The sequence below is a fragment of the Peromyscus californicus genome, unplaced genomic scaffold (assembly GCF_007827085.1).
Source record: "Peromyscus californicus insignis strain IS unplaced genomic scaffold, ASM782708v3 Scaffold_5__1_contigs__length_169319896, whole genome shotgun sequence".
NCBI lineage: Eukaryota > Metazoa > Chordata > Mammalia > Rodentia > Cricetidae > Peromyscus > Peromyscus californicus.
In genome coordinates, this window is record NW_026294573.1 from 90,849,330 (window position 1) to 90,865,259 (window position 15,930).

Consider the following 15,930-nt stretch of genomic DNA (forward strand, 5'->3'; position numbering starts at 1 on the left):
ACTCACGGATGAGGAAAGTGGGAGGCTCTGTCTGAGTTCTGAATGCAGATGGCAGAGAGCCAGGAGTATGAGATCCTGAACTCTGTGCTTCTTAGGGGTGCAGCTCTCTCTTGGCATCCTCTGCTGGACACTCACTCCCCTGCCCACCTTAGGCAGTACCCTTCCTTGGCTGAGGGTGGGCTGGCACTGGGTGTGGCAGGCAAATGCTCTCAAGTGTGTGGCCAGCCCACATATTGCTCCCATCCTGCCATTGCTAATTCATGGCGCTGTTCGTGCCTTGGCCTGGGCAATGCTTCCAAACCCTGGCGATGCTGGGGGTGGGGGGTGGGGGGTGGGGGGTGGGGGGTGGGGAGCTGCTCCCAGTCCTATGCTCCCGGCACAAGGAGATAGTCTTTCTCTGCCATCCCTGGGAAGGGGTTTGGTTTGTCCTTCTGCACATGGATTGGAGAAGAGAGGAGAAGGCCAGAGAGAAGAGAGGCAGAGAGGAGGGCAGTGGGTGGGACTGGCAGTGAGCACTCCAGAGGCTGACAGCATCTAGAGAGCAGCCATGGGGATGCTGGCTGGAGAGGAGTCTGAGTTGCCAGATCTGTCTTGCACCGTGCTGTCTTTCTCTCCTTTCCCTCCCCTGTCTCCTCTCTCTCCTCCTGTCTCACCACCTCTTCCTCCCTGTCTCTCCTCCTCTCCTGTGAGCAGGCAGAGCCCGCCAGCAGCCCTCACTGTGCCCACTCTCGCTGCTCTCCTCCACTCTCTCTCCCCATGAAGGAAGAGACCACTGGAGTTTGCATGTACCCTCCAATCAAAACGAGGCTGGTAGGTACCCTGACAGGGTGGGGGCCTGCTGGGACTCGTGAGGTGGCAGGAGCCCCAGGTAAGGCAGTAGCTGGAATGATGGACGTGCAGAGGCGCCAGACCTCCAAAGAGCCCTGCTGTGGGGTACTCTCATCCCTGTATGGATGGGGAACTTGGGGTCCAGCTGGGGTTGGCCAAACCAAGACACACACCCTGCTCCTACCCCTTCCTCCATAGCTCTCAAGAACCAAGAGCCATTTGCTTTCTGAGAACTTGGATGAGAAAAGATACTTTCCCAGAGAGGAACATACACTCTGGTAGTCACCTTCTGGGGTCTTAAGTGTCTGTCCTGTGGCAAATACAGTTTTACACTCACCTCCCTCTTCTATTTACTGACATCATGACACACCAGGAGTGCTACATGATGACTTAAAAGGAACCATCTTAATCATAACTGAGCATATTTTTTTTTACCTTCACATGTTTCCCTCTGTTTATTCATGTTCATTCATAACTTTACCTGTTAAGTAATAGTAGCCATGTTGTCTCCAATTTTCCCCCTTTTATATAGCACTGTGGTGTTTCTGTCTTGTTCTCATTGCCACATCCTACATGGCCATTTATATCCCATCAAGCAAAAGGGGTACCACAAACCTCAGTCCCTCATGTTAGGAAGTGTGCTGTTTGCAGTCTGTCACTGTTTTAAGGAACATGGATCATTTTTGTGTCTGGGGTTTCAGTTCCTTAGTCTAGACCCTTTTGAGTGATGTAGGATGACTTTGGCTTTTGCCTCCTTCTGAAATGGCTCTGGAGTTGGAAAGTGCCACCAGAATGCAGTAGGTGTGCTCCGCTGTACCAGAGAGCATTGGGAGATCATGAGAATGGAGCTTCTTAGACAGCAGTGTAAGGCCGTGGCTTGAAGCTGCTAACTTCCACGTTTCATTACTAGCTGTAAGGAAGCACTTCCTCTCTATTCTGGTTGGCCTGAGAACTTATCTGCAGATTTCTTATCGCTATGACATTTATTTCCGAATGCCAGGTCAATCTGTTAGGCAAGGCAAAGAGAATGGGAGAGTGTACTGCGTAAGTTTTGGCTCAAGTCTTTGGGAGCTTGTGGCTCATTCTGGAAATTTGGGGACATTTATTTGAACAGATCTGACTGAAGGAAAAGTTGGGTTGGGGTGAACATTACTGCATATACAGTGTAAAGATATCGTTATCCCCATATTGACTGACACTTGTTCTGCCTATTCAGAAAAGAGCTTCTGATTTGGGTCTGGTCTGCAGTGTCCTGTGCCTCCCTTCCCTTTAGAACAGTGTGAAAGTACCAAGGGACTGTCCCAGAGTCCATAGACAAGATCCCATAGGACTCAAAGGGGCTGCCCCTCCCTGGGCAGGGATGGCCTCTGTGCCTTGTCAACAGTCCTTGCCTGCACAGGTGGTTTCTGGGCCTGAGGACCAAGACAGAGCTAGTGTCACAGTCACCAGGCCTCTGGCTCTCCTGGTATATACTGGCTCAGAGAAATCAGCCCTTTCATTTTCCAAGGTCTCCAAGAAGCCAAAGGCAAAATGAGCAAAAAGAGAGAGAGGCTGCCCTCACCTGCTGACTGGAGCGTCAGCCTCACTGAAACTAACTTTCTGGATTGAATCATTGGTCACTTCCAAGTACATTACCTTCTATTCCCAAAGGCCATAGTGGCAAGATATTTTCTGCCTCCATGTGCTCTCCTCAGGAGTTCTGCTGCTCAGATTGTACAGGGGTTGAACAATGCAAGTCATCTGGCAGAGACTGCCTTCTCCTTTAACAGGCCCCACCAGCTGAGATATGCTGTCTCCAACAGACCATTCAGAAGCCTCTTGCCATATCCCACAGCTGTGGCAAAGCCCTCAGAGGTCGCCCCAGGTCCATTGGGATTGCCTCCTCATCTTCCTTGAGGGTAGCCTTTTCTGGAGCAGGCTTGGGACACTGTCCTGAAAGTCCCCATAAAGGGAGTTCTAGGCAAGGCAAACATGTCATACATACCATGTGACCCAGGCAGACAGGCCTGCCTCCTCCACTGCAGAGAGATGAAGGCGCCTAAACTTCCTGGGATCCTTCCTCTCAGTTCTAAAGGTGTACTGGTAACGACTTAAAAATGTTTTCTGGCATGAAGGTAAACCCTTGTCTTTATTTTATCTTATTTTTTTAAGATAAAGACATTCCCGGCAGAACCGATGATGAACCCGTTTCCTGACCCCTTCACCACAGGGCCACAGTTCACTGTGAGTAGACCCAGATGGCAGGGCCGCACTGTGAGCCATCACTTCCCACGGGGAAGGCTGTCGGGGCAAGAGGCCCTGGGATTGGACTCTGTTTTACTTTATTGAGATGAGATTCACAGAAAATTAACCGTATTAAGACCAGTCAGTAGCATTTACTGTGTTTATTGAACAATGACCGCCTCCCTCTCCTTTCAACGGTACTTTCTGAGAGAGAAAAAGCAAGTATTTTCAATCTTTCCTTTCCACTGCGTTCCTCCGTGCATTCAGTACTCACGGAATTCACTGAATGTCTGGGTAGTTTTAAAGATTATATAAAGCTTAGGCCTACTCTTTTTCAGTGTGGGGGTATGTGTGGTGTGTGGATACATATTTGTGTACAGGTGCACATGTGTGGAGGCCATAGCTTGATGTTGGGGGTCTTTTTATTTTTTATTTTTTGGATAACTATCCACACTACTTACTGAGGCAGACTTGCCAAAGCCAGAACTCACCAGTGGTTCCTCTAGTCTAGCTAGACAACTTGCCCCAGGGATCCCTTTAGTGCTAGAACTACAAGCCGGCCACCATGCTAGTCCAGCTCTTTTGTGGGTGCTGGGGCTCTGAGCTCCAGTCCCCGCATTTACATGGCAAATACTTATCCACTGAACCATTTTCCCAGATCACTCAGGCTTTTTAAAATTTACATTTTAGTTTTAAAAAGGGTCATACAAGTGTGTATTGTACATTGAGCATACGCCCCTTGCCATGCCCCTCCCTATCCCACTAGTCCTCTGTGTTCCCTTAGTTTCATGTCTACTTTTAGGCTCCTAGTCTGTGGTCCAGGCTGGCCTCAGCCTCCCCAGTGCTAGGATTAAAGGCATGTGCCACCATGTTTTCAGATCCATCTATTTTGGAACGTGAATCTACACCTCCTTTCTCTTTACGGTAGAATAACATTCCGCAGTATGGTTTTACTGCACTCTGTTTATCCATTGACTTATTCATGGGGAGTTGGGTGGTGTCCACTTTTGGCAACTGGAAATAGTGCTGTCATGTGTGCAATGTACTTGTTTTAACACCTGTTTTCAGTTGTTCTGGGTTGGATCTGCATCTTGATAATGGTGTGTGGTCTTAGGTAAGTCACTTTACCACACAGACCATCTGCCTTCATGCATGTGTTTGTGTGCATGTGTGTAGTAAGTGTGTGTGTGTGTGTGTGTGTGTGTGTGTGTGTGTGTGTGTGTGTGTGTAGGAGAGAAACAGAGAGACAAAGAAAGAGAAAACACTTCAGATATCATTCCTTTGGTGCCATCTACCTTGTTCTTGACATGGTCTCTCATAGACCTGGGACTCACTGACTTACCTAGGCTGGCTGGCCACCAAGCCCAAGGAGTCCTCCTGTCCCCACCTCCCCGGTGCTGGGATCCCAAGCGTGCACAGTCACACATGCTTTATTTAGCATAGGTTCTGGAGGTAGAGCTTAGGTCCTCATCTGCAGCAAGCATTTTACCTACTGAACCACGTCCTTAGGAAGAAGAAGAAGAAGAAATAGCCTGGTTGAAAGCTGTATCAAAAGGGACTGGGATCCAAATGCACTTGCCCCATACAGATAGCTCCTAAATGTCTGTGATGACTGCTGACTCTCCAGGCTGTAGAGATGGTAGTCCAAGGACCAGGACCATGTCCAAGTCCTGGCCATGGGCTCCTCACGGCCGCCTCTTTCCCTGTCTTCATTAGAACTCAGAAAATAGATTAAATGTGTTGAAACATTTTTTGAGATTTATATTCTATTTTATGTGTCTGAGCATTGTACCTGCATGTATAGGTGTGTGCCACATGTATGCCTGGTGCCCACAGAAGAAAGAAGAAGACATTGGATCCTCTGGAACTGGAGTTACAGATGCTTATGAGCCACCGGGTGTGTGCTGGGAACTAAACCCAGGTGCTCTGTAAGAACAGCAAGTGCTCTTACCTGCTGAGCCGTCTCTCCAGCCCCACTTCAAACATTTTGAATGTCATATTTTCTTCCTCTCCAGAATGACAGCAGTGATTATTTCCATACTTATTTTTAGATGCCCAACCCATTCTTGCCTGGAAGTTTCTGCAGAATCCCACTTTATAGTGAGCTGCTACAGAGAGCAGAAGTGAGAGGCCACAGGCCGTCCCTACTTCCCCTCCCTCTCCCCGCTGCCAGGAGTCACTTGTGACCTCTGAACTCATATGATCCATGAGACCCTCAAGGGTTTCTGTCTTCCCTGAAGGGTCTCCAAGGGGTCTGAGGTCCGGCCCTGAGTACAGTAGGGATCTAGCTGATGGTCACTACCTATGGAGACATGGAAGGAAGGAGCACTGTTTCCCTTAGATTTCAAAAGATGAGCAGAGGTAAGACGGTTTTTGGCCACCTCTCTGTGGAGGGAAACTACGTGCCTAGATTTCTTTCTAGGGTCAAGAGCTTGCTTTAATGAGAGGACAGAGCTGCCTGGGCTATGCCAAGAGGCTCAGTACTGTTGCCCTGAAGCTTGTACAGCCAACCCACCCTGCAGTTTGCTGGACACAGATCCTCAGCTGAAAGGTCTGTTCCGCCTCCCTCAGTTGGCCATGATGGGGGCCACGCTGGTCTCCTTCCCAGTCTTGGCAGTGATGAGACACGCTCAGGGAAGCCCTTCTTGAAAGCTGGGAGCACAGATGGAGCTGGAAGCCAATGTCAGCAATCACACTGGGACTTTAAAGCCCTGGGCAAGAGTGGCTCAAAGGCATCTGGAGCAGACAGAGGGAACAGCATGAACCGGAGTCCTGGGGGGCGAGGGGACAGGCCATCACACATTCAAGGGACTGAAAAGGACAGGGAACTGGAATACAGAAGAGCAGGAGCCTGGGGTGTGAGAGGAGAAAGAGACACAAACGCTGTAGGAGCAAAGCCACGCCTGGCCCTTTCCCAACAGCGATGGGAAGCCTTTGGAAGATGTTAGAACAGGGCAGTGACAGTGTAGATGTTTTTAGAAAGCAGCTTTGTGATCACAGTGGGAGAACACTTGGGTCCAGACAGAACAGGTTTAGAACAAGAGTCTAGAAATAAATCTAGGGCAGTAGCTTAAGAGAGTGTGCGGAGAGCTTGCCCCTGAGTGATTTTGATGGCGGAGGTGGGGAGAAGTATACAGTTGGGGGAGATATTTAGGAGGCTGGTAAGATACTAGATTGGTGAGGGGGAGGGACAAATAGTTGCCCGATTCCTGCAGTCCAGAACATAGACAGACAGGAAGTCCATGCGCTGATATTCCTATCACTGTGATAAAGTCCCTGAGAGAAACAACTTGGAAAGGGAAAGTATCACCGGGGTCATTGCTTCAGAGGACTCAACAGATAGATGGCCAGCTGGCTCCATTGCCTTTAGCCTGATACTGAGCAGAGATGGCGTAGGGCAAGGGTATGGCACAGCAGAGCTGCCCCTGCGGCAGCCAGAAGCAGGAAGTGGCCAAGGAAGGGCCCGGGAACACCCCCAGTGGCCCACTTCCTCCAACTAGCCCCCACTTCCCAGTAGCCCACTCAGCTATGAGATTATTAACAAATTAGTCCCTTCTCACATGCTCCAGTCACCTCTTTCTATATAAGGGGACCAAGCCTTCAACACATGGGCCATAAGAGTAAGTGTCTGGAAGAAGCCTGGACTGTGGGAAAGGACAAATGGCATGATGTGCTGGCCCTTGAAAGACTCGGCTGGTGACAAGGACTAGGCTGTTAGGGAGTAACTCGGGTAGGGAGTAGAAGAAAGTGAAGACAGGTGGTATTGGCAGCTGGTTGGCAGCAGAAGCCAAACCCGTGGCCTCGGGCTTCTAATTTTCTCACCCCTGCATAAGGTCGCTTCTTCTATACAAGGACATGACACTTAGCACTCTCCAAGCCTCCAGGTCTGTCCTGGTTGCAGCCACAGGGCCTTTAACAGCTCTAGAGGACTCGGCACAGAGCTGAACTAGCAATTGGTCCAGGCCCTGTTTGACCCTGAGTTTTCTTAATTGATGGAGAATGTTGGTCCGTATCAACCAAGTGATCTCTCTCGAGCCGTGGTGTTAGATTTCCACACTCACAGCCTGAGGTCGCTCCGTCTAGACCCACATGTTCTCCCAGTGAGATCACTGTCTGCGTCTGGCCCAAGTTCCTCTTCCCGACCGGCCGTGTTCTTCTGTTGCCTGCTTCATCCCACTGAAAGTAATAGCTTATTCATTCCATCATTTAAGAGAGATTTTAAAAAGACAAGGGTTAGGTATTAATAAGAAAATTTGCTGCTTCTTCAGGATCATTCTTAAGTGCGACTGGTGTCGTCCCCTCACCAAAAATGGGTGCACACCCATAATGAGTGTCATGACTGCTGACACAGATAATTTTACTGACAGTGTAAACGCCCCTCAGAAATGGCCCCAGAAGCCCACCCGTCACCCACTCACTGAAGCAACACAACCTCCCATTAGCCAGCTGCCAGAGCATGCAGGCCAGGCTTTTAAACGCACACGACTTTCCTGCATGTGCCACCCAGCTCTCAGAGGCATACCAAAGGCTCTGCTCTGCGCTGCCCAGGTTATGGACCTGCAGCTGCTGTGTGGGGCATCCCCACGCACGGTGGCCGAAAGGAAAAGAGAAGCAAGCCACATACTTGGTCCCTAAATTTTTCGGTGGAAGGACACACAGCTCCAGCCCTTATTTCACGGAGCAGAGCGAAGCACACGGTCACCTGTGCCGCAGGGAAGGCAGTCAGGTTTCATCCTGCCGTGTGCCTGGAAAGTGGTGAGCCAGGGTGACCTGATGAGCAGTGCAAGGGAGTGTCACACACACACAGGTCTCTGTTGCAAGCCTCACATGCTAGACAAGCATGTGCACAGCTGTACATGTGACATACTGCCATGTAGAACTGCTTCTCCAAAGTGATGCTTTGACAGAGACCCAACAACAGTCATTCCTTGGTGCGTCTCTGTTTCAAACACGTTCGTCTCCCTTTTAGGAGGGGACGTGAGACACAAACGGGGCTTTGTGCTTCTTTGCAGCAGACTTTTCAAGACAGTTCATCTTCTGTGCCATCACCAGGAAGGTCATTATGCACTCAAAGATCAAAGCCTCTGTAGAAAGCTGGGTGATAAATTTCTCCAAATTCAGAGCCAAGAACCAGCATTACAAATAAAATAAAATAAAATAAAATAAAATAAAATCAAGTATACACACACACACACACACACACACACACACACACACAATCTTTATATATGAACTTTTTTTTTTCCCAAAAAAATAAGGGTGCTGTGGGATGGTCTGTATGTCAAATGTGTTGCTGATTGGTCAATAAATAAAACACTGATTGGCCAGTAGCCAGACAGGAAGTATAGGCGGGACTAACAGAGAGGAGAATTGAGAGAACAGGAAGGCAGAGGGAGCCACTGCCAGCCGCCGCCATGACAAGCAGCATGTGAAGATGCCGGTAAGCCACGAGCCACGTGGCAAGGTATAGATTTATAGAAATGGGTTAATTTAAGATATAAGAACAGTTAACAAGAAGCCTGAGCCATTAGGCCAAACAGTTTAAATAATGTAAGCGTCTGTGTGTTTATTTTATAAGTGGGCTGTCGGACTGCCTGGGCTTGGCGGGACCCGGAGAGAAAACTCTCAAGCTACATAAGGGGGCTGAAGTTAAGAGCACTGGCTGTTCTTTCAGAGGACCTGGGTTTGGCTCCTAGCACCCACATGGTGGCTCACATCTGTCTGTAACTCCAGTTCCAGAGCATCTGACACCCATCACCTGGGTGCCATATGTGCACTAATGCACATACATATATGCAAGCAAAACACACATGCACATAAAATAAAATCATCAAAAATCTTTAAGGATGTAGAGCAAAAACGATGCAGGAAAATCTACTCTTGACTAATATGTTAATGACAGCAATAAGGGATTATAAATGGTCTTCACTTATATTCTTTGGTTGTTGGTGTTCATTTTGGTTTTGGCGTTATTGGGAGTCTCGGTATGTAGTCCGCATCCCCACCACTCTCAGCCTCCCAACAGCTGCTTCTCTTCTTAAGCTTTCTGTGGAAAAGTAATAAGCACATCTTGTCTTGTAATGAAAATGGCAGGCGATTTCCCTCTCTGGACTAGGCAGAGTGCTGCAGGTCAGTGGTTCTGAAAATGCTGTGGATCAGAACCATCTGGAAGTCTTGTGAAAGTCTACTATGTTGGGCTGTCTGGCTCCAGCATCTTGAGTGGAGCCTGAGCATTTTTACCAAGTATCAAACTAATGGTGATGTTGCTGTCTGGGGACCATATTCTGGATCCACTGTGCACTCTATCAGTGAAGAACATTCACTAATGCATTCCACAAACTCTGTTTCTTAATACAGTTAGTGTGGCACCTGTCTCTCTGTGTTACGTATCTATGTGGATATGCGTACTGTGTGTGTGTACATATAGGTATGTAAAGGCCAGAGATCAACATCGGGGTCTTCCTTAATCACTTTCTATCTTTTGTTTTTAAGATTTATTTTTACTTATTTCTATTTGCATGTGTGCATGTGTGACTGTATGAGTGCATTCCATGCATGTGTGGGTGTTTGTAGAGGCAAGAGTAGTAGTCCCCACAGAGACTAGCTGGTGGTACCGGATACCCTAGAACTGGAGTTTTGAGCCACATGACTTAGGTGCTGGGAACTGAACTCAGATCCTCTGGGAGAACATCAAGCACTCTGAACTACTGGGCCATGTCTCCAGCTCCCTCCACCTCATTTTTTGAGACAGAGTCTCTCCCTGAACCTATATTGAGGGGTCCTCTTGTCTCTGCCTTGTTGGGATAGTGTTGGGGTTACAGATGTGTGCTGCTGGACCTGGCTTTTCATGTGGGTGCCTGGGATTTGAACTCAGCTCCACATGCTTGTGTGGCAAGTACTTTTCTGACAGTGCCATCTCCCAAGTCCCTGAGCACTGTCCTTCATTATTTCTTGGAACTTTCGAGATGACTCAGTAGGTAAAGAGGTAATGACCTAAGTCTGTTCAATTCCTGAGATCCACGTGGTAGAAGAGAACTGTCTCCTTCAAGTTGTTCCATGGCCTCCACATATGTGCCATGTCATGCCACACACACACACACACACACACACACACACACACACACACACACACAGAATCAATTTTACTTGCTGGGTGACCTCAATTGGAAGACTTAAACTCTCTAAGGTTCACTTTCCTTTTCCATAAAAGCGGTGCTAGGATGTACTATTTTTTTCATCTTTTAATGTCATGAAATTGGATGTTTGTTTGTTCATTTATTTTCATGTTCATGTGAGTGTTGTGTGAGCTCATGTGCACCATGTGCCTGCAGTAACCACTGAGGCCAGAAGAAGACATCAGATCCCCTGGAAACTGGAGTTGCTGGCCATTGTGAGTCACCATATGGGTGCTGGGAGTTCAACCTAGGTCCTCCGCAGGAGTAGCAAGTGCTCTTAACCACTGAACCATCTCTCTGGCCCTGAAATCACAATGTTTACTACAAAATACAACACAATAATCTCTGAGTACCAGGTTTTGCTTTTCCTGTGGCACAGCGCAAAAATGATGCATCTTCCAAAGAATGTTTTCTAAGATTCGGTGATAGATGAACTCTGCCTTATAGGTTGTCAAGAGATAATGTATGGGAGGTGCTTAGCCTGGTGTCTGGCACAGAGTCAGATCATTTAAGATAATTTGAAAGTGCGTGGTGACTTTAGCTATTATTAAAACAACAAGAGCAGTACAGTGAGGCCTGGAGAGCACTTGACAGGATGAGGATGGGCCTGGCGATTGATCTTCCTTGTCTGCTTCCTCTCCAGGCAGACTTCAGAGAGAACCAGTTGCAGTACTGTCCTGGCCAGTCTTCCCCGTTGATTCCAGCAGCGGCGCTGCGGCCCCTGACAGAGACCGTGTCCACAGTACAGACCATCTACACCTCCCGGAAGCCTGCCTCTCTGACAACCAGGTGAGTCACGTGAGGAAGCATCTACAGGTATCCTGATGACAGGGAGCCAGACCTAGATGCTAGCTCACCTTGTCTGTGACCTATAGTCTCTCATTCATTCCTTTTTCTAGTGTGCGTGAAGGTGTGTGGTATATGTCCATGTTCATGTGAGTGTGTGCACACCTATGTGAGAGTGCACATGCAATGCATATGTATGTATGTATATATGGAGGCCAGAGGTCAACATTGGGTGGTATCATGACCGGTTGTTTTCTCTGTTATTTTTTGAGACACAATCTCTTGTTAAAACTGGGGTTCCTGAATTCAGGGAGGCTGGGTGGCCAGTGAGATCGAGGGATCTGCTTGTCTCTACTTTCCCAGCTCTGGGATTGCAGATACACACACATCACCAAGCCAGGCTTTCCTTGGGCGCTGGAGACCTGAACTCAGGTCCTCATCCTTCCAAGAGAAGCACTTCACTGACTGAGCCCCTCCCATTCATTCTTCCATTCATTTAGCCTGTAAGGGAAGGTCTCCAAGTGATACACTGTGTTCTAGGTGCTAGGGTTGGACACTGAACCAACAGATAAAGTCCAGCCCTTCCGGGGTTTGCACTTTCGTACATGAAGGCGAGAGAAGCAGACAAACAACTGTGTGTGTGTGTGTGTGTGTGTGTGTGTGTGTGTGTGTGTGTGTGTGTGTGTGTGTGTGATGTCAGGGGCAGGGAGTAAACTGGGACAGTGACAGGCAATAGGACAGGTTGGGATGACTTCATCGAATTGATACCTGAAGGTGGTGGGGAGCAGGTTGCACATAGTCGGGGAAGAGTAGGCTTGGCAGGGGGACTCATCCGTCCTGGGTGACTTGGGCACACCTGGCATGATTAAGAGAGATTAAGGGGACAGTGTGTGGTCATGAGAAAAAGCTTAGATTCTGCTGTCACTTGAGGAGACCAGGGACTCAGGAGAGAGTGACAGGAGGAATAGAGGAATTGCCACAAAGTAGCCTCTTGGCTCTGGAGAACTGCGGGGTTAAAGACACAAGGCAGGAGTGAGGAGGGAGTCCTGTAGATAAAGGGAGAGACACTCATGTCTTTTCTGGGAACAGGCAGGGGGTTCCGAATATTTGTGCTCCTTTTGTGGTCTGTATTTCCAGCCATGGGGGCAAGCAGGTATTTTTAGCCTTAAAGTCAGGGGGAGACTAGGCAAATCTAGGTCAAGTCAGCCCTCTATTATAGCTCTGGACAAAACACTTCTTAAATGATCGGTGTGCCGAGTGGAGCAGATGCTGGCCCCAAAGATAAGGCAGCAAAGGAGATGGATAGCAAGCCTTCCTACCTGCACCAGGCCCCATATGATATCTTCAGGCCCAAGTGAAGTCAGTGTTTCTACCAAAAGAGACGTTGTGTGTGTGTGTGTGTGTGTGTGTGTGTGTGTGTGTGTGTGTGTGTGTGTGTATGTGTGTGTGTGTGTGCAGGTGCAAGTGTGTGCACATGTATGCATGGAGGCCAGTGGACAGCTTTAGGTGCCATCCTCAGGACCATCATTCACCTCTTTAAGACAAGGCCTCTCACTGCCCTGGCACTCTCACTAATGGTTAGGCCAGGCTGGCTGGCTGGCGAGCTTCAGGGGTCCTTCTGCCCCTACTTCCCCAGCGCTATGTGCCACACCTGACATTTTTACTTGGGGATGGAACTCAGGTCATTGTGCTTACAAGACAGACACTTTACACACACCCAGCCCAAGACAGATTCTCTTGTCCTTGAAAGGTAACCTGGACGACCACCATCACCACAGTCCACTTGTCAGACATGTTATCCACAGCCAAGGTAGCGAGACAGGTAAATGATGCTCAGCGGTGGGACCTCCGAAAGTAAATCTCTAAACAACTAAGAGCTATCGAAGCTAGGAGGTTGATTTAGGGTTTTCCTCAGTGAGGCAGGGTGGATGACAGCAGTAAGTCACTACAGCTGTACATCCGGGCCAGGTTGTATGGGGGCCAGGTTGTATGGGGCCTTGTGACTGTGGCAGAGTGAGATTATTAAAATTACTCTTTGCCTTTAAAAATACACATTTTAGTGCCTGGCTGGATGGCTTAGCAGTTAAGAGTGCCTGCTGTTCTCCTAGAGAACCCAAGTTCTGTTCTCAGCACTCACCTTGGGTGACTCACAACCGCCTTTAACTCCAGCTCCAGGGGATCTGGTGTCCTCTTCTGGCCTCATTGGACACCTGTACACATGTGGCATGCACACACAAATTAAAAATAAGAATCTTTAAAAAGTATATACCTTGTAAGTCCTATGTAGTGGGATACACCTGTAGTTCCAGGCTACTTGGGAGTCAGAACTGGGAGAATTGTCTGAGGCTACAAGTTTGAGACTAGCCTAGGCAACCTTGTCTTTTTATTGTTGTTGTTTTGAGGCAAGGTTTCTCTGTGCAGCCTTGGTTGTCCTGAAACTAGCTCTATAGACCAGGCTAGTCTCAAACTCATAGAGATCCACCTGCTTCTGCCTCTTGAGTGCTGGAATTAAAGGCATGCACCTCCACTACGGGGCTGGCAGGCCTGTCTTAAAAGGGAGAGCAAGAGAGATGGAGAGATATCCATCATTTTGAAGAGGAAGATGGATAGACTACACACCAGGACTGGGCAGTAGTTCAGTGCCAGAACGTTTGTCTAAGAGGCATGAGACTCTGGGTTCCAGCCAAGCAAAGTATGTGTGTGCGTGCACACCCACACACACACACCACCCTTACACAGCTGCCTCTCTATGTGTATTTATTTAAGCAGTAGAAACAAGGTCCATAGGTGTCTTAGTTACCTTTCTGTGGCTGTGATAAAACATCGTGACTAAGGGCAACTTACGGAAGAAAGAGTTTATTTTGGCTCCCGATTCCAGAGGGAAAGAATCCATCACGGCAGGGCAGAGACACGGCAGCAGACAACCAGCATGGCCGCAGAAACAGGAAGCCGAGAGCTCACATCTCTGCCTTTGATGTGAGCACAAAGCGGAGAGGGTGACTTGGCAGTAGGGGGAGGCTATGTCTCTCAAAGCTTGTCCTGGTAATGGTGACACACCTCCTCCAGGAAGGCTGCATTGCCATAACCTCCCGAACAGCACCACCGACTGGGTACCAAATGTTCAAACATGTGAGCCTATGGGGGACATTCTGGTCCAAGCACCAAGCCGTCAAAAGCAGTCCTTCAAAGCAGCCAGTTTTTAATGTTCCTGACCTCCCTTCCCCTTTCTTTCCCTTTCTCCTTCAATCTTTCCTCTCCCCTTTATTTTACTCATTAAACATAAGACACTCTTGGTTAAAACATCACTTTGGACATTAGCCAACTTATACTCTAGGAGAAAAATCATATAAAATGTACTTAAAGCATACTTGAAAGAAAGCCAACACCCCCACCATTACCACCCAGGCACCAGATGACTCAGGGACGGAAACACTTGTCCAGAAAGCCTGATGACTGGAGTTCAATGCTTCAGAGAAAGGAGACCTTTGACCTTCAGGTGCACAATGGCAGATAGGCATCTGTGTGCGTGGGTGTGCTCACAATTGCACATACATACATACAACAACAACAACAATAATTGATTATTTATTCATTCATTCATTTACTTTGAGACAGGGTCTTTCTACATAGCCCTGGCTGCCCTGGAACTCACTACATAGGGCAGACTGGCATCCAACTCAGAGACCCATCCGTCTCTGCTTCTCATGTGCTAGGATTAAAGGCGTGCACTACCATGCCCAACTAAGTTAAAATTTTTTAAAGGAAAAAAATCTAGCCCCGGGGATACCTTCTCATTCATTCAAGAGACTTTCGTTGAGCAGATCCCCACACTCGGCTGTGAGATGGTAAAGATGAATGACATAAAACAAGTCCCCCCAAGGACGCCCTCAGCCCCAGGGGTGAGGAAACCCCTCAGTAGCCAGACAGTTTCAGCTCACTGTAGTGCTAGCCAATGCAAGGGCGTCCCAGCAGTGCCAACAAGGCAAGTCCAAATGTCAGCAGCGTGAGATCATTTAGGTTCCGCCCACAGCGGCAGATGTTGAGTCTTTGTCTTACCCCTTGGCCCCTTGCTCTTTCTCAGTGCAGAGACGCTCCGGCAAGAACTGGAAAGAGAGAAGATGATGAAAAGATTGCTGATGACCGAACTGTGAGGCTCTGCCCTTGCTGCCTGGAGATGGCATGGTGCCTTCGTCCGCTTCCTTTCCTCGGGCTCGGTGTGCTCACTGCGGCACGACGTCCAGAAGTGTGCTCTGTCCGCCCAGGTCTCCAGGGTTAGCGGAAGCCAGCTTCCGGCTTGACTTCGCTGGGAAAGTTATTTTTATGTCTCCTGAGCATGAGAGGTTTTTCTACTGCTCAATGCAGTGGAGACAGGGTTTGGTAGGAAGTTTCTAGAAGAAGGGGGATTTCTGTTCAGCGGTTCCTGTGTGCATCTGTTAGTAACCCCAGGGGCTAACGCGGCACAGAATCCCCCGCTCATACTCTACTATGTGACTTTTTTATGATCGAAACTTGCACCAAGCTTTGGCTGTTTGTTAAAATGGATCATTTTTAATGAGAGAATAATTCTTTACTCTGCTGGTTTTTCCATTTACACTGGTAAATACACAGATCTTATAAAATCATTTATTTTTATTCAGACATGAACAGATGAATGGAAAAAAGGTTACATATTACTACAACTGAAAATACATCAGCTTAACCTGACATAAAATTGAATGTGTGAACTCATTGGATACAACATAACCTGGGATAAAAGGAATTTATCTTGGAGCCCCATGTAGGAAATTCTAACTTACATCATCCAAAAATCTTGACAAGGTCAAGATGATTCAGTATCAGGAAGACTCATTTGGCTTTTCCATAAAGATAAATTATTTCTAAATTCTATCCACTCCTAACCATGTTGACAGAATCCTGC

General features: G+C 48.1%; 1 protein-coding gene across 5 annotated transcripts in view; it reads left to right on the forward strand.

The window, feature by feature from the left end:
- Epb41l4b (erythrocyte membrane protein band 4.1 like 4B) overlaps nucleotides 1-15,277 on the forward strand; it is a 151,496-nt gene extending 136,219 nt beyond the window's left edge. For 3 of the 5 annotated variants that reach the window (XM_052717804.1, XM_052717809.1, XM_052717808.1), the window contains 4 exons: nucleotides 694-810; nucleotides 2,980-3,051; nucleotides 10,870-11,015; nucleotides 15,094-15,277. In XM_052717804.1, the coding sequence (XP_052573764.1) occupies nucleotides 694-810; nucleotides 2,980-3,051; nucleotides 10,870-11,015; nucleotides 15,094-15,163 (405 nt within the window). In that variant the 3' untranslated portion in view covers nucleotides 15,164-15,277. The remainder of the gene's footprint in view (nucleotides 1-693; nucleotides 811-2,979; nucleotides 3,052-10,869; nucleotides 11,016-15,093) is intronic. The other 2 variants (XM_052717805.1, XM_052717807.1) reach the window with 1 other exon arrangement.
- The last annotated feature ends 653 nt before the right edge of the window (nucleotides 15,278-15,930 follow it).